This window comes from Lactuca serriola, chromosome 2 (genome assembly GCF_051521515.1).
Source record: "Lactuca serriola cultivar US96UC23 chromosome 2, Lser_US96UC23_V15, whole genome shotgun sequence".
Taxonomy (NCBI): domain Eukaryota; kingdom Viridiplantae; phylum Streptophyta; class Magnoliopsida; order Asterales; family Asteraceae; genus Lactuca; species Lactuca serriola.
In genome coordinates, this window is record NC_136409.1 from 216,265,082 (window position 1) to 216,290,322 (window position 25,241).

The 25,241-nt window shown below is 41.5% G+C and overlaps 1 protein-coding gene across 1 annotated transcript; it reads left to right on the plus strand.

Moving 5' to 3' along the window:
• The first annotated feature begins 2,147 nt into the window (after positions 1–2,147).
• Positions 2,148–4,208, plus strand: LOC145088504 (glucan endo-1,3-beta-glucosidase-like). Its single transcript, XM_079026873.1, has 3 exons — positions 2,148–2,947; positions 3,050–3,398; positions 3,726–4,208. Exons 1-3 carry the CDS (start codon positions 2,259–2,261, stop codon positions 3,981–3,983), a joined length of 1,296 nt encoding a protein of 431 aa, XP_078882999.1. The 5' UTR covers positions 2,148–2,258; the 3' UTR covers positions 3,984–4,208.
• The last annotated feature ends 21,033 nt before the right edge of the window (positions 4,209–25,241 follow it).

Sequence of the window (25,241 nt, forward strand, 5' to 3'; positions counted from 1 at the left end):
GTCTACGACCACAATGCCGGCCCACCAGTAGGAGTTGTATGTTAGATGATTGTCTTTGTGATATCATCTAGGTTTGCTACTACCTGATATGTTGTATGCTGGCATGATATGTATATGTGATAGTTGTAGAGTTCGGTTGTTAGGACCGAAGGGTAGGTCGGACACCCCAGATATGTCTGACAGTACGTGATGATATGATTGCATGCTGGCTTGTTATGTTATATGAGATAAAGGTAGTAAGAGGGGACTAGTCCCCGAAGATCGGTTGTTAGGACCGATGGGTAGTCAGCACCCCAGAATGGCTTGACATGGGTAGTCAGCACCCCAGAATGGCTTGACATGGATAGTCAGCACCCAGAATGGCTTGACACGGGTAGCCAATGCTCGACGGCAAGAGTTTTATAGGTTTATGATTACACTGTATAGCCAATGCTCGACTGGTTCTTAATTATTTCGATCAAAAGGGCAACTCAATCCAGTAAACAGAATTATGTCTCGAATTCTTGATTGTGATTCAAGGAACAACCGAAAGGACTACATTAGAAAATAGAAATTAACCATTCATAATAAGGAGTTGATTCATCCACCAATTTTTTTTTTCATATACAACAATTTGTGATGAGGAACGAAAGCAAACAATAGAGAGAAACTCAAAGTATTTTATTACTGAAATTCAAGATGTCTATAAAGGCTTACAAGAACATTTTATAAAGGATGATGTTAAATGTGGCAGGTACCACCAAATTTGGAAAACTCATATTAACAATTAATTCTAATAATTAGCGTGCTAAATAAGAAAAAGAATTTCAGAAATTAAGGAAACGAATATCCTATCATTAAAACAGAATAAAATAAAAATAAGAATTATTCGAAAATTAAGAAAAACAGAGATTTGGGACCTAAATAGTGGAATTTGAGGGTCGACTGTCGGGAAGTCGACTTGTGAGGAGCTCCGGCTTGTCGATACCTTTTTGTCGATATATCGCACCCTCAAAATTCCTTACGAATCAAAAGTTATATTTGTTTTAAGTTGGACATTTTTTGGTCCCGTTTGTCTTTTTGTCACTTGTCCCTAAACATTTATGTCGGATCGTCTATGTCCTCCGCATCAATTTGTGATTTAAAATGTTGTATTATATAACTCTATAAAACATATATTATTGTTTATGAAGAAAACCGTTGTATACGAATCACTTTCCTTCATAATATCAAGCCCCGAGATATTCCTTATGCAGTTAAATTTCATCTTCAAAACCTCTAAATTATTAGACGTATTTATTTGATTTTAGATTTATAAAAGGGTATAATAACCCATTAATAAATATAAAAATTTAAAATGTTAGAAAATAGAGATTTTGACATATTTTGATGTTTAATTATGATATATATGAAATTTCCACGTTATATATAATCTCTTATTAAAAAATATATATCAAATAATGCATAATAGAGTTAATTAAATTTGTATTTTACTATTCTCTTAATTTTTATTAAATAAGTTTGTGGGTTGATGTTTTTATATATTGCTTGTCAATAAGTTGTTATTTGGAGTTGGTTTATATCTTGGGAGCGGTATGATGACATCTGCTCCAAATGTTAGATCCAAGTTGCTTGATTTTTTTTTAGAACGGCGAAAGATTATATCAAAGAAGCTAGGCGATGGCAAATAGTAAAGCAAAGATTACATGTTACATGATTTGAAGGGTGAAATGCCCCCATCAAATAATCAATCCAATCTAGATTATATTTTACTTGTATGCTTCACCTAAGAGAATAAACAAAATTTAATGTCATCAACAAAATTTTTTCTTTAAGCTCCGTCTTTTTAAAATAGACCTCTTTTTCTAGCCTTTCAAATAAGCCAAATCGTCGCTCAGAAAACTGCATCCGAGTTGCTTGATATCTTGAAATCCTCACTTACGGACAAAAAGAGAAGCAAGTTTAGATGGACAAGTTTATAAAAATAACGGATGAAATTCAATTCATGTCATTGAAGTGGGTTGAGTAATATAAAGATAATTTTAGTTCTTTATATTAGTTTGATTGGTATTGTTCCATGTGTAACTCTTTTCTAGGTTCTCCCTTTTAATGCATGTCGACGTTCAAAAAAAAAAAAGAAAATATATATTTTAGATATTATATATTTTTCTAATGCACATAGAATATCTCCAACGGTCAGAAGACATTGTTGTAGATCGAAAATGTGAGCTTAATTAAAGGATCGAACAAACAGCCAAGTATCGACAACACTAGACATCATGAATACTTCAGAACACCCATCACTCCCTTTCCTCCTTCTAGTAGTACTACTGCTGCTACCCGCCGCATACTCCATCGGCGTCAACTACGGTACCCTCGGCGACAACCTTCCACCACCCTCTGAAGTCGCTCACTTCCTTAAAACCAGAACCACCATCGACCGCATCAGGATCTTCGATGTCAACACCACCATCATCAAAGCTTTTGCCAACACCGGCATCCTCGTCTCCGTCACCGTCCCCAACGGCGATATCCCTTCGCTTACAGACGCCCGCAACGCCCGCCGCTGGATCGATGCCAACATCAAGCCGTTCTACCCAGCCACCAAGATCAACTACATCTGTATGGGCACCGAGGTTCTCCACTGGGGCCCACAACCCCTCATTGACAGCCTTGTTCCGGCGATGAAGGTGCTCAATGCGGCACTCGTTAAAGAAGGGTTTAACGAGATCAAGATTTCTAGCCCACATTCGCTGGGTATACTTCTTTCATCGGTTCCACCCAGCAACGCTTCTTTCCGACCCGGATGGGATGTGGGTACTTTAAAGCCAATGCTTGAGTTCTTAAAACAAACAAAAGCCGGGTTTATGGTTAACCCATATACATACTTCGGGTACTCTCCGTCGAATGCCAACTTCTGTCTCTTCAAACCCAACGACGGATTGTTCGACAAAGCCACTGGAATAACGTAATTAAACTTCTACTTTTGTTTTTAATCAAATTTAAACTTGAACAGCTAGCTTTTTGAAGTTCAATTTTATTGATTTCGTTTATATTGGTATACTCAAAGGTACACAAACCAGTTTGACCAACTGATGGATGCGGTGCACGTGTCGATGAAGAAGCTTGGTTACCCAGATGTGGAAGTCGTGGTGGCGGAGACAGGGTGGCCGTCAGGCGGTGACCCGGCGAACCTCCACGCTAATCCTGTCAATGCGGCGGCTTATATTGGTGGGTTGATGAAGAAAGTTAACTCCGGCGACGGAACGCCATTGATGCCGGGGCGGAAGTTCGAGACGTACATCTTTGCTTTGTTCAATGAGAATTTGAAAGGGCCGTCGTTGGATGAGAAGAATTTCGGGTTGTTCCGACCCGATTTCACTCAGGTCTACAACGTTGGTATAATGCACGCGCCACAGGTAATCTTTTTCTCCAGCACTAGTTTGACCAAATTTGTCCTTTCACACGTTAGATTTTTACGTGGTGCACAATAACCAAATCACCGAAAGGTGGATGCCCATGTGCCCTTGTCTCAAATTTAATATTTTATCTTTTAACTTTTAGTTTTTGTATTGGTATTTGTTGTGTTCAAATGTGGCAACAAATTCTTATCCCCTTTTGGAATATTATGGTGTACAACTTTAAACAATTAGAATAAACTTTTAAAAATAAAATGAAAAGGAATGGTGATTCAGTTGTGACGTTTAACATTGTTGACAAATGACGAATGTGCCCTTTGTGATCAGGCTCAAGCTCCGTCTCCGTCACCGTTGGGTGCCGCCTCTGCTTCAGATGCACCTTCCTCCGCCGCGAGTCCGTGGGACGATGCTCCTTTCTTTAATAAAAGCAAGCCTTTGACCGGCTCCCCAGTGCAAGCTCCACCTACTTCTTCTAACACCAACGCATCTGCCACCACAAATACCGATGGTGCTGCCAACCTGAATGTAAATTTTGCCGCCAAGTCCGCGGCGGCTTTCATCTTAGCCATGACTTTGCTGGTGTAGGTTGTAACCATATTGTTCGGTCTTCATAACATTTTGGGGTTTTTGCGGCTTACTAGATTACTTGACGAAATTAGAGATGTAGTCATATTTTTTTTACATAGAGTTGTAATTCGACATTTAAGATTGATGTTTGCATATTTATTAAGAACAGGCATCATCCGCGATCTACGTGTATGATTCGATAAAATTCACCACAAATTATATGGAGGTGTATTCGTTCAATAATATAGTATATGTGATACAAGATAATGACATAAGATAAATACCAAAATTATATGGAATCCTCAGGATATTTTTGATATCTAATTGTTATCATTAATACCCCCACCACACCCTTCAAGCGGATTGGTGGACCAACACATAATTGGGATCGAAAATGCTCATAGAGTGGCTTCGGTAAACTCTTGGTGAGAATATCAGATATCCGCCAATTGAATCCCCCAATTGAAATTTGGTTGGAATAAACTTGGTGTAGAGTTTTCCATATATAACAAGCTCACGAACAAAATGATAGTGAAGATCAATATGCTTAGCACGTCTATGAGAGACTGGATTTCGATTCATAAAAATAACATTTTTATTATCACAAAGAAGAGTAGGTCTTTTCGGAGGCAAAATATAAAGTTCCTTGAGAAGATGAGTAACCTAGACAATTTATGCAATTGTATTAGCCATGACACGATACTCTGATTCACAGCTGGATCGGGACACATGTTGTTTCTTTGCACACCATGAAACAAGATTTCCTCCAAGAAAGATCAAATAGTCATAGGTTAGACTGTACGAGATAGTGCCTTTTACATACCGGAGAATGCACTTGACGGCTTGAAAATGATCTAAAGTTGGAGTGTGCAAAAATTGACTAACTTGATTAATTACATAAGATAGGTCTGGTCGTGTAATAGTAAGATATTGAAGACCACCAACCACAGAGCGACAAGTGGTTGGATCATTAAATGGAGTTCCAGCAGTAGTGAGATAATCAGTATTAGAAAGTGGAGTAGCAACTGGTTTAGAGCTCAAAAGACCGGCTCGAACTAGCACATCATGGGCATACTTGGCTTGACTGAGAAAAAGACCATCGATATTGTAAACAACATCAAGGCCCCAAAAATAACTAAGTGGACCAAGATCTTTGATTATGAATTCTTGATGAAGGCGAGTAATAAAGTTCCTTATAGAAGTTGGGTTATTCCTTGTAAGAATTAAATCATCAACATAAACCAGTAGATAAAGTGCACAGACACCTGTGTGAAGAACAAATAGCGAAGTGTCAGCACGACTGCAGTAAAACCAAAGTGAATGAGAAAATTGCTTAACCGTTGAAACCAATCGCATGGAGCGTGTTTAAGGCCATATAAAGCTTTCTTGAGATGAAACACGTGATCAGGGAATTTTGGATCAATAAACCCCGGAGGTTGCTCCATAAAAATAGTTTCGATGAGCTACCCATTTAGAAATGCATTTTTAACATTCACTTTGTGAAGTGCCATTTATGGAGAACCGCAAGAGATAAAACGATACGAACTATTGAGACTTTAACAACCAGACTGAAGGTAAGATAGTAATCAACTCCTGGTATTTGAATGAAGCCTTGGGCAACTAGGTGTGCTTTAAAGCGGTCAACAGAACCATCAGAATGGTACTTAATGCGAAAAAACCCATTTTTATCCTACAATATTAGAAGTTGTAGACCTAGGGACAAGGACCCAGGTGTAGCACCCGCTTCCTGATATGTATTTTATCTTAGTAATTTTGCATTTTTGGCCTGGGACTCGGCGAGTTGAACGCTCAATTCGCCGAGTAGAAGCGGGATGAGACGCGAGATTTAAGTGGTGAACTCGTCGAGTCGGGTCCCGGACTCGACGAGTAGACTCTGTCTAGACAAAACCCTAAACTGAGGGTTTGCACCCTATTTAAACAACCTTATACAGCCTTCATCGTCCCTTATGCTCCCAGAAACCCTCTATAGAAAACCCTAGCCGTTGTTGAAGCAATCTAAGTCATTTTGGTGGATTTTGGTGTTGGTGGTCTTAAGAAGGAAGGAGAAGAACTTGAGGAAACAAGAGGAGACCAGAGGGGTTCGATTTTGTGCTTCATTTTCAGTCCTCAGAAGGTATAAAGTTGCTAACTTGCTTGTTCAATTGCTAGCTAGATCCCATTTTGTGGAGATTTAGGGCTTTTATAAGCCATTTTAGGTGGCCAACCATGAATGCAAGCATGGTTGGGGACAAAGCTTCGGATCTAGGTCCTTTGAGGGGTCACAAGGCAGAAAGTGGGTGCTTTTCCACCCAAGGAACACTCTATGCAACCCAAGAGCTTGTTTTAGGACCTTTTAGACTCAAAGTCCCATGCATGCACGTAAAGTTTGTAACTTTATGTGCTAGAACGATTTTATGAGCCTAGATCTATCCTTTGGTCATGAGTTGTACATCAGAAATCGAGGATTTAGGGTGTGGACGTGACCAACTCGGCGAGTCCGTTCTTGGGACTCGACGAGTCCAAGGCTTTGAGTCCCATATTTGTTGAGGGTCAAAAGAATTCAGTTGGGTGTTAGTAGGGTTTTAGCAGGACATAAAGAGTGACCTAACGTATTGAACTTCATTTTAGACCTGGAGTTCATGGGACTCGACGAGTTCTAGAACAGACTCGGCGAGTCCAAGGCAATCTCCCAACCCTTGAAGATGAACTCGACGAGTTGTTCATACAACTCAGCGAGTCGAGGACAGGACGTGTTCTTAGGATGAAGTCGGGCTCAACGAGTGTTCATACCACTTGGTGAGTCGGATGAAGGTTCATCTGAGGTTGTGTTAGAAGGAGAACTCGTCGAGTCATCGCTAAACTCAACGATTAGGGACGTGGAGGAGGACAATTGAAGTGGTAGGGACTCGACGAGTTGACGACCCAACTCGGCGAGTCGGGTCACTTGGAAGTTGACCTTCACGTTGACTTTGACTTTGACTTTGGCTTGGACTTGGTCTACTATTTTACCCTAAAGGGTAGATACCAGATTCTGATTAAGTGTTTTGTGGGGAATATAGCCGGAGGATTTCCGGAGCAGCAGCAGTCAGAGATTCCCCCGCATGGATTATCAGCAGCTCCTCGTTTGAGGTGAGTTTCCTTCCAGTAGGAACGGGTCTAAGGCACCAAGGTATAGATGATACATTATTATCGGAGTGTGGGCAGAGCCCGTATCTCATAGTTGAGCTTGATTATGACATATGCTTGTATGATAGAATTGTTTATACTCGTTGTCTGTGCGATACTTGTATGTTATGGTTTAGTAGCTGAGTGTGGGCGATGACCGTATCTCAGAGATAGAGGAGTGTGGGTGAGGCCCGTATCTCCCAGATAATGGAGTGTGGGCGAGGCCCGTATCTCCTAGCTAGCGGCGTGTGGGTGAGGCCCGTATCTCCATGAGTGTGGGCGAGGCCCGTATCTCCTAGCTGTTCATTATATGTGTATGGTATGTGGTATTATGGGGAGCTCACTAAGCTTTGTGCTTACGGTTTTCAATTTTGTTTCAGGTACCTCTTCTTCGAAGGGGAAGGAGTCGGCGCGGTAGCTGCACATCATACACACACCCCAGATTCCGCACTATGAGTTCCTTGGAATTGTGCTCTGACATTATCACTATTTACGATTTGGATTTTCAGACGTTACACATAGTTTATGAGATGTTATGATTTTACGATGTTTTCCTCTGAATGTTTTAATTAAAGTAATTTATAAAAATGAAATTTTTGGGCGTGAAAATTGGGCTGTTACACCTGGTGTTATTGGAGTTCAAAGCTTGCATTTCTTCTTCCATTGAAGTAAACCATTTTGGATTTTTGGCTGCACTTTTAAAACCTTTTGGCTATTTATTTGCAAATAGAGCAAGATGAAGTTGGTTTTATTAAATTTGCACAAAATCAGCAATATACTTTGGTTTAAAAATATGTGTGTGTCTCCTTGTAACCATTAGGTGTCGATTGAGTAACAGGAGCCTGGTGGATGGAGCTGGTTCGTCGACAGTAGGGGCTTGAGCGGATTCAGTGACAACAGGAGGTTGCATTGTCAGTGGTGGCAAGGGAGCATCAGTAGGCAGTGGTGGGTCTGGAGGTACATTAGTACACAAGGGACATGTAGATACGACATGTGATACATCACACTGATGTATAGACGATGTAGTGGCATCAGATGTAGATGGTGCTTGTATAGTAGAGACATCGATAAAAGAAGAAAACACCAAAGTAGATTTATCAACGGGTGGAACTTAACCGGTGAATGGTAGCACAGACTCATCAAATTGAGCATGGATGTAACATCCCAAAATCCAAGACCAAAATTTTCATTTTTGATTTAATAAGTTATAAATTGGTTTACTGAAAACACTTTAACAACATTGTTCTAAACATTGAAAACGTTTTAATTTAAACTAATATTATAGTCAAATCCCAAAGATTACATAATGCAGAATGATATGGGTGGATGCGTTGCGATCGTCCCGAGCTCCTTATCTGAAAACTGGAGGTACCTGAAACCAAAACTGTAAACTGTAAGCACGGAGCTTATTCCTTTCTCAAGGCCCTAACCCCATGACAACTGATGAATGGGCCATAGCCCCTAGCAGCGAAGCACTTTCGAAACCAGGTGTTACAACTCTCCCCCACTTAAATTAGATTTCGTCCTCGAAATCTCTTCTTACTAACACCTATCTCCCAACAATTGATCTAAGGAATGCAACCGAGGATTCTACGCGTAAAACAATCTTCCCAAGACAATCGAAAACCAAAACGATCTTCCATCCAGAAGAAAATGAGCTTTGAGCTTCCGCAAACCACTTCTGTCCCTCCCCCCCCCCCCCCGAGTCTGAATCCCATACTGGTTTGTCTCCCTGATAGACTGCCCCTGCATAACCATCTGCAGGACAATTATACTTGGCAGAAGGCTCAAATAATCCTTCAAGTAGAAGATTCATCCCTGCAACAGTTAGACTCATACAAGAGCCGTGTAACAAGGTCAAATCCATTACTCTAAGATTATTCAATCCATATGTAAGTGACTTAGTACCTTCGATCGGTAAGCTATTCCTCACACAGGAATCCTCACATTACCACTTCTATCTGAACATCATGTTGTCCCTTATCCGCTTTCTGGATGAATCGAGGCCACCCTGGTCCCAACTGATCTGCCCTTATTTGAAATACCGGACCCCCACCCGGTTGTTGAACTAAAGAACACCCTCTCAGTCGCTCCCAGTGACTTCCGAAGAAACCTTGACTACCAAAAAATATTTTATCCACATTGTCACTCATGGATCCATAATTCCTGTTGACCCTCCTGATCACACCGTCTGACAACCCATTGCCACCAGTTCTACTACAAAAGGTGAATGCTACCAGAACCATTGTAGTCTTACATCCTTCCTGGTCTCCAACGACCTATCGCTTCTCGAATCCAATAATATTGTGGCATGCTCACATCCGTGCGGGTTGTCCTGCCCTGGTGTAAACAATCTGAAGAAATCTACCAGTGAATCACGCATCTAATACATTTTCACTGTCGAATAAAGACCGGCGAATGCTACGGGCCAACCCGCAGTCTGACGCTCCCATACTTACTGATCACTAATGAATGCTACGGGTCACCCCATAGTCTTACTACCCCAATATACCAACGGCTAACTAACGAGTGCTATGGGCCACCCAACAGTCTTACTATACCAATATACTAATGGCTAACTAACGATAGTCTTACAACGTGTCTATTCAATCTGCCAACTAGTGAATGCTATAGGCCACCCCATAGTCTTACAACACTTATAATGCTACGGGCCACTCCACAATCTTGCCACCTTTCTCATGCTATCTGGCCACTGGTAAATGCTACGGCTATCCCGCAGTCTTACAACACTTTCCACGCTAACTGGCTACTAGTGAACGCTACGACTATCCCGCAGTCTTACAACACTTTCCACTCTAACTGGCTACTAGTGAATGCTACGACTATCCCGCAATCTTACAACACTTTCCATGCTAACTCGACCGCTGACCATAGTCTTTCACTTACTAGTAATCTGAACACACCCAAAGTCGAGCATACATGCACGATCTAATATCCCAAGCTGAATTCATGTTATGACTGAAATCCCCATCCTGATTTCTTAAGACCTGCTATCAACCATAACGAGGACGCGATCTAAATGTTGGCAAGTTTTCCGAACTTCCAACTTACACTACCCTCACTCAATACAACCGCTTGGGTCACCTTTCTTCTTGATATGGATGCGAAACTTATCCCGGTTACAAACCCGCTCCCACTTCTGTATACATGATTGTTTCTCCCCCACTTAGATTAGACTAAGTCTTCACGGCACACGAGAATTGGAGGATTCTCATTCCTTTCTTCCTTACATGATAGACACGTTGACTGCCAACACTTAACCTTGCTAGCAATCCATTACTAGCCCACTCTAAATACCGCTTGTAACATCCTAAAATCCAAGACCAAAAATTCCGTTTTTAGTTTAAAAATTCATAAACCAACATTATAAAAACAACCATAATAATATCTCATGCCAAAACCAAAGTGTCAATAATCAAAACATATTATCATAAAACCATATCAGAGTAAAATCCCAAAGATCTCATGTGCGGAAAACATAGTGTGATGCGCTGCGATCGAGCCAGCTCCTTTCCTTTTAAAACGAAGTACCTGAAACCAAAACTGAAAACCGTAAGCACGAAGCTTAGTGAGTTCCCCCATCATACCACATACCATACAAATCACGTACTGCCAGGCAATTATGGGGTGCCCGGCCTACCCTGCCAGGCAATTCTGGGGTGCTCGACCTACCCATGTCAAGCATTTCTGGGGTGCTCGACCTACCCTGTCAGGCCATTCTGGGGTGCCGACCTACCTCCGATTTATCTCAACCGGCTACGGGAACTATTTCACCCATACTACTACCACATAATAACATAGCATACACATACTGTCAGGCATATTTGGGGTGCCCGACCTACCCTTCGATCCTTACAACCGTAACACAGGGACTATTCCCCCTACTACCACTATCACATAACATCATATCACGCTAGCACATAAAAACATATCAAGCAGTACCAAACCTAGATAATTATCAAAAAGACAATTATCTAATCAAACAACTCCTACTAGTGGACCGACATTGTGGTCGTAGACCCACTTCTACTAGAAAGTAACTCACCTCACACTGCTGAAGTCGTGTAGACAAAACTCTAGCTGTTGGATGACAGGTTCACGAACTGTCTGTGACATCCCCAAAATCTCGGCCAGAAAAGACCGTTTTCATTTATGCTTTTTAAACATTTTCAGAGTAAATCATTTTTAATTTTAAAAGAGATGCGGAATTTGTTCCCAAAAACAAAACATGATAAAATAGATATTTATCAAAACATTTCATATAGAAATATGATTTCATTTCATAATCAAAAGTCGGGATGTCATGTTCCGATACAGATCATAAAGCATAAACGATAACATTACAAGTCATTCAACAAATATATACATATACAGACTTGTAAACAAAACAACTTGATGATTCGCCCATCTTAAGCTCTTGCGCCACTTCCTGTAATACAAATAAACTGAGTGGGTCAGGCTTGGGAGCCTGGTGAGCATATAAGGTTTTCAACCCACAATAAATAATTATATTTAATTTCACCAATCCACAATAAAACCCGATTACCCATTCCCGTTATCCTCACTTTACGTCCCTAAAATAACTTCTATAATAAGGAACCTAATTCAGGATTTTCATCGGGACGGACATTACTGCAGAGGGGCTTCCTCAACAATAAGTGCCCTAAAGGCAACCATGTGGGGGATAGAGTACACCAGTGAACACGTCGTTCACAACACCTACAGGTAATAAGCCTGCTAGTGTTCCACAGGACAGTCTAGAATAGTCCGTGGTCGTCATCCATACTCTGCTGAATGACTAGAATAACACCAATAACACCGAGGCCTTTCATCTGTTTATTACACACCAATTATCTATCCATGTTCTACCCAACATATTAGTAGATAAAAATATACATTTTTATACACTGTTTAAAAACCTGTATAGCATGCTTTAATCAATACATATTCCACATAACAGATGAGGCATACACACATAACACATATTTCATAGAGAATATATCACATCTATGAGATATAAGAGAGTGAATATACATTCACACATATAACCACAAAATATATACACGTAGCACGTATTTTATATTAAATACTTCATAATATTGCGTTGGAATGAAAATAACTACACACTCACTTGATCAGAAGATAATCTGACAACACTACGGCTTATAGAAGTAGTATACATCGATAGATCTGGAAGATCTTCACCAAAATCGAACTCTTCGCGGGCAGAGCTTCGGCTCGGGAATAACGCTCTTCGGGATCCTCGGGGCTTCGGATCTTGCTTCGGGGCTCGGGAATGATACCGGGGCTTCGGGATATGATTGGCACGCAAATCGAGGGAAAACTTAGAGAGAGGGAAGAGTTTGAACAAGAGAAAATGGCTGATTTCGAGTTCTATTTATAGGCTGAGGGTCTGGGATTACGCGGGGCGTAATCTCAAATTACGCAGGGCGTACTCAGTACGCGGGGCGTACTTTGACGTCACTGCATGCGTCGATCTGTGGCACTCGAGTATTGGTCAGGCAACTTGCATCCGCCTGAGTACGCGGGGTGTACTCAAATTACGTTGGGCGTAATTGACTCGTCAAACTTCTAAATTGCATAACTTTCGCATACGAGCTCCGTTTTCGACGTTCTTTATATCCACGCGAACGTCAGACCATACTCTACAACTTTCATTTAGACTCTGTCGGCTAATTTTGACTTTTATTTTTATTATTTATTTTTAGAAGGCCGGGACAGAAAAACTTCGTTATAAATTCATAACTTCTTCGTCTGACGTCCGTTCTCGCCTAACTTTTCATCGTTTCGCTACTAACAACGAGATCTTCGATTCTCATTTAGATTGTTTCGGCTAAAAACCGATCGATCTCAAATCGAGTATTCGGGCTGCATACTGCTACGTCGAAACTTAGAAAAATCATAACTTCCTCATACGAAGTTAGATTTGGGTGTTCCTTTTATGCACGCTCTCGGTTTAACGAAATCTACGACTTTTGTTTAGATCGCTAAGGCTAAATATCGCTCTATCTTAAATTCATATTTTACGTCACTCGGCGTCGTGTCGGTTCTGTCGCGAAACTTCGACAGGTCATAACTTCTTCGTTATAACTCGGATTTTGGCATTCCTTATATCTCCGGAATCCTTGTTGCAACCACTACAACTTTATGCAAAGATATCGGGCTTATCTCACACTTTAATTTTGACGCTTATTTTATTCTTAATTCATTAAATTATAAAAATTAAGAAAATACACACATAAATCACATAATTCAAATAATTCACAAATAATACATTTTATTATTTCAAATTGGGGTTACAAAGGTTAACCTAGACTATTACATTGCTAAAAATGGCAAGCCCAAAAACACGAGCGTTACAATTCTCTCCACCTTAGAATGATTCCGTCCCTGAAATCACACCCCAGCAAACAAATGTGGATAGCGACTCATCATGTCACTCTCCGTCTCCCAGGTGAGATTCGGCCCATTCGCGTGTTTCCATCGGACAAGCACTAACTCAACCATCTTACGTCGCAACTTCATAGTCTTTCGGTCAACGATTGCCTCTGGTTCCTCGATCAACCTCTTGTTCTCATCGATCCTCAACTCCGAAAGTGGAATTATGTCGGGAACTTCCCCCGTGAACTTCCTCAAGTAACACACATGAAAAGTGTTAAGAATTCCATTCAGTTCTTCGGGTAGTTCGAGCTTGTAAGCTTGGTTCCCAATTCTCTGAAGAACTTTAAACGGTCCAATAAACCTTGGACTTAACTTTCCCCTTTTACCAAATCTTATAAGTCCCTTCCATGGCGAGACTTTAAGCAAAACCGAATCTCCAACTTCAAAAGTCATCGGTCTTCGCTTTTTGTCAGCATAGCTCTTTTGGCGGTCCTGAGCTGCTAACATTCTTTCCCTAATTATTCTCAACTTTTCAGCAGTTTGATGGACTATCTCCGGCCCCATAAACTACTTTTCCCCAGCCTCAAGCCAACAAGACGGCGTACGACACTTATGTCCATACAATGCTTAATAAGGTGCCATCTTTATGCTCGAGTGAAAACTATTATTATAGGAAAATTCTACCAAAGGTAAATGTTCATCCCAATTACCTAGGAATTCCAAGGTACACGCTCTCAGCATATCTTCAAGTGTTTGTATCGTCCGTTCGCTCTGACCATCAGTCTGCGGATGGTAAGTTGTACTTAAACACAACTTGGTACCCAATTCCTCTTGTAGACTTTTCCAAAACCTCGAGGTGAAATGGCTATCACGATCCGACACAATCATTAACGGAACACCGTGAAGCCTCACAATTTCCTTCACATAAAAATTCGCAAGCTTTTCCATAGACCATTTCTCGTTGGCTGCTATGAAATGCGCACTCTTAGTGAATCGATCAACGACCACCCAAATCATGTCGTGACCACTTTTTGTTCTGGGTAGTTTAGTGACAAAATCCATAGCAATGTCTTCCCACTTACCCATAGGCACAGGTAATGGTTCTAAACTCCCGTATGGTTTCTGATGTTGTGCCTTGACTCTTGCACAAGTCACACATTCGGCCACATACTTCGCAATGTCGAGCTTCATCGTCGGCCACCAATAATAGGGTTTCAGGTCCCTATACATCTTTGTGCTACCGGGATGAATCGAGTACATGGTTTTGTGAGCTTCTTCCATCAGAAGATCTCTGACTCCTCCTGTCTTAGGTATCCAAATCTGATCTTGGAACACCTTCAGTCCGTGACTGTTTACACGGAACACCAATGTTTTGCCCAAACGTTCCTCCTTTCGGTCATTCTTCTCAAAACCTTCGCTTTGAGCTTTCTTGATACTTTCCAAAATAGTCGAGACAACTTCAATTCTCAACGCTCTTGGCCTTCTCCTTTGACTTTTCGACTGAGAGCATCAGCAACAACATTGGCTGTACCGGGGTGGTAAAGTATCTCACAGTCGTAGTCTTTAAGTAACTCTAGCCAGCGTCGTTGTCTCATATTCAATTCCTTTTGACTAAAGAGATATTGGAGACTCTTATGATCAGTGAAAAGTTTGCACTTCGTGCAATAGAGGTAATGCCTCCATATTTTCAGTGCGAAAACTACCGCTGCCAACTCCAAATCATGAGTCGCGTAGTTCTTTTCATGCTCTTTCAATTGTCGAGACGCATATGCGATCACCTTATCCCTTTGGGTCAAAACGCAACCCAATCCAACCCCAGACGCATCGCTATAAACAGCAAAGTCTTCAACCCCATCGGGTAGAGAAAGTATCGGTGCCTTGCATAGTTTCTTCTTTAGCTTCTCGAATGCTTCTTTATGCTTATCACTCCAAGCATAAGTAGCTCCTTTGTGGGTCAAAGCTGTTAATGGACTAGCGATCGAAGAAAAGCCTTGGATAAACCTTCGGTAATATCCGGCTAATCCTAAAAAGCTTCAGATCTCCGTGGGACTTTTTGGTTGTTCCCACTTCATTACAGCTTCAATCTTTGCTGGATCAACCATTATCCCTTCTTGGTTGACCACGTGACCCAAGAATTGGACTTCACGAATCCAAAAATCACATTTGGAGAACTTCGCATACAGTTTCTCCTTCTTCAAGACTTCCAACACTTCTCGCAAGTGTATGCCATGCTCTTCTTGGCTTTTTGAATAAATCAGAATGTCATCTATGAACACTATCACAGATTTATCAAGGAACGGATTACAAACTCTGTTCATTAAATCCATGAATGTTGCTGGAGCATTGGTTAGTCCAAACGACATAACCAAAAACTCGTAGTGTCCATATCGCGTTCTGAATGCAGTCTTCTCTATATCCTGCTCTCTTACTTTCAGCTGATGATATCCTGACCTCAAGTCGATCTTTGAAAAATAACTTGAACCTTGTAGTTGATCGAATAGGTCATCAATCCTTGGCAACGAATATCTATTCTTTATTGTTGTCTTATTCAGCTCTCGGTAATCAATGCACATCCTCATGCTTCCATCTTTCTTCTTTACGAATAACACCGGAGCTCCCCAGGGTGATGAACTAGGTCTTATGAAACCTTTGTCCAATAACTCCTGAAGCTGCATCATTAGCTCCTTCATCTCCGTCGATGCTAATCGATAAGGTGCTTTTGCAATTGGCGTCGTTCCAAGCAACAAGTCGATACGAAATTCTACTTGTCGATCGGGGGGTAATCCAGGAAGATCTTCTGGAAATACTTCCGGATAATCACACACAGCAGGAATATTTTGCATCACCTTCTTTTCCTTCTTAGCGTCGATCACGAATGCTAAGTATGATGTACACCCCTTGGTTAAACATTTTCTGGCTTTCATTAGAGAAATGATTCCAGAGTTTACTCTCCGCTTATCTCCGTACACCATAAACGATTCCTTCCCAGGCGGGTTCACTTTCACTATTTACTTCTTGCATAAAATTTCGGCATCATTGGCGCTAAGCCAATCCATTCCCAAAATGATGTCGAAACCTTTAAGTTCGATAGGCAATAATTCCTCGTGGAACTTATTCCCATTCAGATCAATTAAGATGTTTTTCATACGATGGCTAACAGGTACAAACTTGCCACTAGCAACTTCGACTAATAAGGCATTATCTACTCTATCAACATGCAAAGCTAGTTTTCTACCAAATTCATGCGATATAAAGGAGTAGTTGGCTCCAGAATCAAATAAAATTTGGGCAGACAATTTGTTAACGAGAAAGGTGCCTGAAGCGACATTAGCTTCATCTTTAGCAGCTTCCAGTGTCATCTGGAATGCTCTCACCTTTGGCTTTGGCAGAATGTTGGGTCTTGCTGCTTCCTTCTTTGACAATCCCTTGAGATGTGCCCCTCCTCACCACAACCATAACAAACATTCTTGGTGAAGGTGCAGTCGTTGGCATAATGCTCTGGCTTTCCACATTTGAAGCATGTGGTTTCCCCGCCACACTTCCCATGATGCTTCTTCTTGCACTTGTCGCACCATTTCGCCTCTACCTTTCCTCCACTTCCCTTCGAACTAGACTTCGAGAATTTACTTTTTGTGCTGGACCCTGAAAATCCATCGATTTTCCTCTTCTCACCAACCTCTGACCTTTCCAGACCTTTTTCCCTGATCTGGGTCTCAACATTTCTAGCAGCCCAAATGGCGGCTTTCAATGTGGTTGCTTGCTTAACCATTGGACCATAGTCCGCTAGTAGTCCAAGGGCAAACTTCTTGACCTTAGAGAGTTCTGTAGGCACCAAATATGGGATAAACTTCATCTTTTCTGTGAAACTTGCAGCGTATTCAGTAACGCTCAATTTCCCTTTCTTCAAATTCTGAAACTCATTACTAATTTCCAGAAGGTCCTGCTCAGAGCAGTATTGCATTTTTAGTTGTTCCACAAAGTCTTCCCAAGACATTTTGCTTGCTTCTCCCTTGGGCATAGAGTCAGCTAACAGCTTCCACCAACTCAACACGCCAGATTTTAGCAGAGGGATCGCAAGAGCGGTCTTCTGCCTGTTGCTGCATTCGCAACTTTCAAACATAGTCTCCATTTCGGAGACCCAGTCCATAACTTGTACCGGCGTCGGGCTTCCGGATAGACATGGTGGTTTGGATGCCATGAAATCCTTATACTTGCACCCACGACCATCATTTCCTCCATACTGGTTATTGCGTCTAACCACTGGTTGTTCGTCTTGACCAATGATCCCACTAAAGTTTTCTCCTTCAGACTGCCCTCCATTCTCCTCGGGCTCTTCCGCTTGAATTGACGGTTCTTCACGATTCTGCCTAAGCAGGCGTCTTGTTTCTTCCATCTGACGATTCAACATCATTTGAATCATCATTTGTACACCAGCCATTGTTATCGGCTCAGGTGCATCAGCTACAACAGGTACTTGTTGAATTACATGCGGTTGATTCCTGTTTTCATCAGCATTTCCAACTCCGCTTCTTGTTCTCACCATTTTTGATCTACACACCGAATAATTTCACCTTATTAATCCAAACGATTACATGCTAGTTCTAATATCGTATACATACGCTTAGAATCCTAAGCACATAAACCTTCAGATCTAGTTGGCAACAAACCATAGATCCGAACAAACAATATCATATATGGCAACATATAACATTTAGCACATAAAAGCATTTTAGGCAACTTTCCTAAAATAAACTAGTGCTCGTGCCTAAAATTTATCAGACACACATCTCACAATCTCCACTTAGCATACTAAGTTTAAGTCTAGAAATCCTACAAATTCCTAGTTCGCTTAAACTAATGCTCTGATACCAACTGTGACATCCCCAAAATCTCGGCCAGAAAAGACCGTTTTCATTTATGCTTTTTAAACATTTTCAGAGTAAATCATTTTTAATTTTAAAAGAGATGCGGAATTTGTTCCCAAACACAAAACATGATAAAATAGATATTTATCAAAACATTTCATATAGAAATATGATTTCATTTCATAATCAAAAGTCGGGATGTCATGTTCCGATACAGATCATAAAGCATAAACGATAACATTACAAGTCATTCAAAAAATATATACATATACAGACTTGTAAACAAAACAACTTGATGATTCGCCCATCTTAAGCTCTTGCGCCACTTCCTGTAATAAAAATAAACTGAGTGGGTCAGGCTTGGGAGCCTGGTGAGCATATAGGGTTTTCAACCCACAATAAATAATTATATTTAATTTCACCAATCCACAATAAAGCCCGATTACCCATTCCCGTTATCCTCACTTTACGTCCCTAAAATAACTTCTATTATAAGGAACCTAATTCAGGATTTTCATCGGGACGGACATTACTACAGAGGGGCTTCCTCAACAATAAGTGCCCTAAAGGCAACCATGTGGGGGATAGAGTACACCAGTGAACACGTCGTTCACAACACCTACAGGTAATAAGCCTGCTAGTGTTCCACAGGACAGTCTAGAATAGTCCGTGGTCGTCATTACACACCAATTATCTACAGGTAATAAGTCTGCTAGTGTCCCACATACTCTGCTAAATGACTAGAATAACACCAATAACACCGAGGCCTCTCATCTGTTTATTACACACCAATTATCTACCCATGTTCTACCCAACATATTAGTAGATAAAAATATACATTTTTATACACTGTTTAAAAACCTGTATAGCATGCTTTAATCAATACATATTCCACATAACAGATGAGGCATACACACATAACACGTATTTCATAGAGAATATATCATATCTATGAGATAGAAGAGAGTGAATATACATTCACACATATAACCACAAAATATATACACGTAGCACGTATTTTATATTAAATACTTCATAATATTGCATTGGAATGAAAATAACTACACACTCACTTGATCAGAAGATGATCCGACAGCACTACGGCTTATAGAAGTAGTATACATCGATAGATCTGGAAGATCTTCACCAAAATCAAACTCCTCGCGGGCAGAGCTTCGGCTCGGGAATAACGCTCTTCGGGATCCTCGGGGCTTCGGATCTTGCTTCGGGGCTCGGGAATGATACCGGGGCTTCGGGATATGATTGGCACGCAAATCGAGGAAAACTTAGAGAGAGGGAAGAGTTTGAACAAGAGAAAATGGCTGATTTCGAGTTCTATTTATAGGCTGAGGGTCTGGGATTACGCGGGGCGTAATCTCAAATTACGCAGGGCGTACTCAGTACGTGGGGCGTAACTTGGTTACGCGGGGCGTACTTTGACGTCACTGCATGCGTCGATCTGTGGCACTCGAGTATTGGTCAGGCAACTTGCATCCGCCTGAGTACGCGGGGGGTACTCAAATTACGTTGGGCGTAATGGACTCGTCGAACTTCTAAATTGCGTAACTTTCGCATACGAGCTCCGTTTTCGACGTTCTTTATATCCACGCGAAGGTCAGACCATACTCTACAACTTTCATTTAGACTCCGTCGGCTAATTTTGATTTTATTTTTATTATTTATTTTTAGAAGGCCAGGACAGAAAAACTTCGTTATAAATTCATAACTTCTTCGTCTGACGTCCGTTCTCTCCTAACTTTTCATCATTTCGCTACTAACAACGAGATCTTCGATTCAAATTTAGATTGTTTCGGCTAAAAACCGCTCGATCTCAAATCGAGTATTCGGGATGCATACTGCTAAGTCGAAACTTAGAAAAATCATAACTTCCTCATACGAAGTCAGATTTGGGCGTTCCTTTTATGCACGCTCTCGGTTTAACGAAATCTATGACTTTCGTTTAGATCGCTAAGGCTAAATATCGCTCTATCTTAAATTCATATTTTACGTCACTCGGCGTCGTGCCGGTTCTGTCGCGAAACTTCGACAGGTCATAACTTCTTCGTTATAACTCGGATTTTGGCATTCCTTATATCTCCGGAATCTTTGTTTCAACCACTACAACTTTATGCAAAGATATCGGGCTTATCTCACACTTTAATTTTGATGCTTATTTTATTCTTAATTCATTAAATTATAAAAATTAAGAAAATACACACATAAATCACATAATTCAAATAATTCACAAATAATACATTTTATTATTTCAAATTGGGGTTACAAAGGTTAACCTAGACTATTACATTGCTAAAAATGGCAAGCCCAGAAACACGGGCGTTACACTGTCAATCATCAAAATAACACCCAATTAATAATTGGTTTCCAACACGAAAATCGTAAGTCCATGCTTGGGGTAAAAGATTGCTTTACCCCTATCTTAGCTTGATTCAAACTCGAGGCCCAATCTAAAGGCCCAAATTCAGCTATGAGTCAAAGCCCAACATATGTCCCAATTTTCCAAATTGGGCCCAAAACTTTACATGGTCTTATTCTAAGGCCCAACTATTTAGTCCAGTCCAAACATTTGGCATTTCTAATGACCCAATATCTCATAATCATAAATGCCCAATTATGGCCATCTGAGGCCTAATTTTCCAAATTGAGACCAAACCCCTTACATGGGCCTTACCCTAAAGCCCATTAAATTATTCTAGTCCATTTGCTAGTTCTTGGATGGCCCATTATTAGCCAAATCACCAAAGCCCAATAGGAAGGCCGAACTCAAAGCCCAAGTGAAAATTAGGGTTTCACATAAAATGACAATTAGGGTTAAGTGTATCTCACTTAACCCATTAAAGACTTAATCCATTAAGTCCATCAATATATTGGGTCAATCATGTAGCGTGGTCGGCTTAATCCATAATCCCATTTCGATCATCTAAAAATACGGGTCCCGACAACCCATAATCCATATATCCAAAATTAGGGTTTTCTAAACCCTAATTAGGGTTTCCAACCCAATCATAGCCCAATAGCCCAAAAACTAAGTTTTTGATCCCATTAGGGTTTCATTAGGTCAATTAGGGTTTCACTAGTCCCATTAGGGCTTCGCTAGGGCCCCACCAACTACCACCTCGGGTAATGGTGGTCAACGAAGGGTCACGACGGCGGCCACCACCTCACGGTGGTGGTTACGAGTTTCTTTTATTATTTTAGAATCGGTTACAATATTACAAAGCAAAAAATCCAAATAAACGCACACTAACTATTACAAACAAACACACACACACACACACACAACCACCCTAATGGTGGCCGGTGGTGGCACATAGTGGCAGCCACTACCTCATGGTGGTGGTGGTGACTTCCTTGGTGTTCCAGCCACACAAAACACACACACACACACACTCCAAATTGCATAATACACTCCAGCCTCCCACCTGGTGGCTTACGGCGACGACAGTGATGATTTTACGATGGCAGCCACCACCTCACGGTGGTGGCGGTGGTTTCTTTTGTTTCCCAGTCAAGAAGCAACGACACCGGTAAGCCCTTTCTTCGAAATCTGAACGCAACCACCACTTGGTGGTGCATGATGACGGCAGCGGCAGCCCTAACGGCCACAACGGTGGCTAAAGGCGGCAGTTAGAGTCATCGGAACCACAGAAACGAAAGGAAGAGAAGGAGTCGCCATCTCCGATGGAATGAATGCCATAGAACCTCCTTATCATCCAGCTCTAATTCCCGGCGTCTCCTCTCGTTGGAAATGACAGCAGCGGCAGCAAGATCCAGCAGCGGCGGTCGCTAATGGAGAGTGACGAAGCAGTAGCGCCTGGAGGATGCCCTCCACTCATTGTCGGTATTCAATGTTGCCGATGACAAGGACGGCTTGATGGTGCTTGGTGGCCGGAGAATGAACGAGTTCAATGGTGGCGGCGTCCGGAAGGGGTGGGAGGTATAAAGAGGATGACGGCTGCTAACTCATTTAGGGTTAGGGTTACGAAGGGTGATGCTTATATACTCGATGCCCTTAACTAGTTTCCATAATGCCAAAAATAGTCCATCCTTTCCCTTTTTCTTTCAGACTCAATCCAATATTTACCATTTAAGCCTTGCCTTCTGAATTCCCTTTCAAATCAAGTCCGAAATTTACCCAATAGCCCCCAGATCTAAAAATTATTTCATAATACGTCCAATACTTACCAAACACCCCCTGTCTTCTAAAAATCTTTACAAATTAAATCCCAAAATTACACTTTAGCCCCCGAAACTCTAAATCATGCCATTCAACTCCCCGAAATCAACACCCCGATAAATATTATGGATTTTAGGACTACTATTTATCCATTAATTTTATTTATTTATTTATTTAATAAACGGGGTGTTACACGCGGAATTATTGAATACTAGATGAACGCTTTCTGAACCCCCAATAGTGATGGTCCTAATGCTTATCCTGATGTCCCACTCAACCTTCAAGCCCAATTGGCTGATGCTCAGGGTAACTTCTTAGACTGCTTCTCTTGACGCTTCCAAAAGCTAACCTTAGCATAAAGACTGAACCTCACCAAATCCTAACTTTGGTGAATAACCACCCTGCTGAACCCTGACCGCAGACCGTCGTGTAATGCCCCAGAACTAACCTCGACAGTAACCAAAATAATAATAAACACTTCCGATCCATAAAAAAAATGACCTTACATTGACTACTAAGAATTCCCAGTATGCAAAATATAATCCAAATACAAGTAGGGGATAAACCCATAGGTATACTGTTCTCAACCAATACGAGGAAATAGAATTTCTAAGTACCGATAGAACTAAACAGAGTAAAAGGTATATATACCTGCCACATGGCCTGCTAGAATCCTAATATTCCTCATTTGTCACCGCAAAGCCCTACTCTCTCGTACATCAGTAATCCTCAAGGTAGTCGGGACAGACGCACTCGCTGCTCCTCCCCTCATCGTCGGGCAGTCGACCTTCTTGAGGCCTACCTGATCGCAGTGGAAACACAATGGGCTCGCTCCCTAAGGGCAATCCCTACTGAAGTGACCTATACTACCACACTTGTAGCAGCCCATACCCCTGGAACGACAGAATCCCTTGTGCAGTTTCCCGCACGTGTTGCACTGACTCTGGTCCTGCTGGCCTCTCGAATGCTGGTCAGAAGTATTGGGTCTCTTCCCGGGACCCTCCAAAGTATGCACCCGGTCTGCCCTCCTTTCCTCAATGTGCTCCAAATCATTCTCCTGTTCTCGGGCTCTAGAGATCATGTCATTCAAGGTCTCGCACCTTGAGATACTTACGAACTTCTTGATGTCATCTCGCAGCATGTCGTGATACCTTACTTTCTTCATTTCCTCATCTGCTACATACTGCGGTACCAACAACGCCCTCTCTCGGAACTTGGCAGTGATCTCTGCCACAGTCTCAGTAGTATGGTGAAGATTCAAAAACTCTCGCGCCAACTGCTGCACCTCAATCGCCGGTGCAAACTCAACTCGGAACCTGGTCGAGATGTCATCTCATGACATAACATCGACCGCATCATCACCCAATTACTACCGATCTCCTCCCACCAATCACGTGTCCGATCCTTCAACATGCATGAAAAATATTTGACCTTTGCCTCCTCGGGGAAGAAACTTGTCCTGAACGCGCTAGTCATATCTGCTAACCACCTCCTACTAACGAAGGGGTCCCTCTCCCAATGGAACGCAGGGGCTCCACAAGCACTGAACTCCCGGAAAGTTAGCGTGCGAGCTCCAATGACATCCATGATCTCTACATGGAATGCGCTCAAGTGCTCTTCTACTATCTCCAAAACACAGTGAAGGATCTCTGATGAAATGAACCGTCGCAACTACTAGTTGATCCGCTCAGCAACTGCTCCTAAGCTGGAACCTGAACCTGAACCATCTCCCGGATAGCTCATCCCCAAGCTGAAAAACCACAAAACCAATGATCAAAACATACTCAGAGATCCTCCTCCCCGAAGCTTCTCGAATTTTCCAAGACTCTCACTGATTCGAGTATGGATCCTATGCTTTCAGTAGTATGGGCCCAATACTACCTTCTACACCTATCCATAATTTCCGCATCAATCCTCATGAATCCTCTAAGTCACTTCCTCAACCATCATGCAGGTAACCATACTACTAACCCACTGCATATCCTAGGCTTTCCTAGGTTCCCAAACCCACCCAGTCCTCTGCTGCTAAAAGATTCCCAGTAATGTCAACTAGCTACCTTATGAATATAGCGGTTGAACTCATACAAGAGTTGCGCAATAGGGTCAAGTCTATCACTCTGAGATTATCCAGTCTATGCCACATGTGACTTAGCATATTCACTTAGTAGCTAACTCACATTACCAAGAGTCTCACAAAGCACAGAGCAAACAACATTCAGAAAATGGTAAATCTAACCAACATACCCCAATCAAACTATCCTCTAATCAGGAATCTGTACTAGCATACAATACAAAGGCTCATATAATTAAGCATAACCTAAACAGGCCATCCTACCACTGGCTGATCAGTTCTAGCATGCAAATCTACAAGCTCATATAAGCATACAAAGGCATCTCTCCTAGATCCTTAACTCTAATCTAGCATGCGAATCACATAATCATATCATATCACATAACAAACTTGTATTGGTATTTTGGGAACCACTTACTTGAGCTCGGTCGATTGCACACATCACCCTTTTTTCTCTTTTTAAAACCCTTTTTATAAAAATATGATTATGTATTGTAAACTTTCATACCAAGTCCTTAGTGTCAGTCCAGACACACCCGAGAGTGTGTCTGAATCCC

Bases quoted from the DNA above. Each gene is read 5' to 3' on its own strand.
- LOC145088504 (XM_079026873.1), top strand. From the start codon at position 2,259: ATGAATACTTCAGAACACCCATCACTCCCTTTCCTCCTTCTAGTAGTA. The intron at 2,948-3,049 runs GTAATTAAACTT...GTATACTCAAAG, and splicing joins GACAAAGCCACTGGAATAAC to GTACACAAACCAGTTTGACC. The intron at 3,399-3,725 runs GTAATCTTTTTC...CTTTGTGATCAG, and splicing joins GTATAATGCACGCGCCACAG to GCTCAAGCTCCGTCTCCGTC.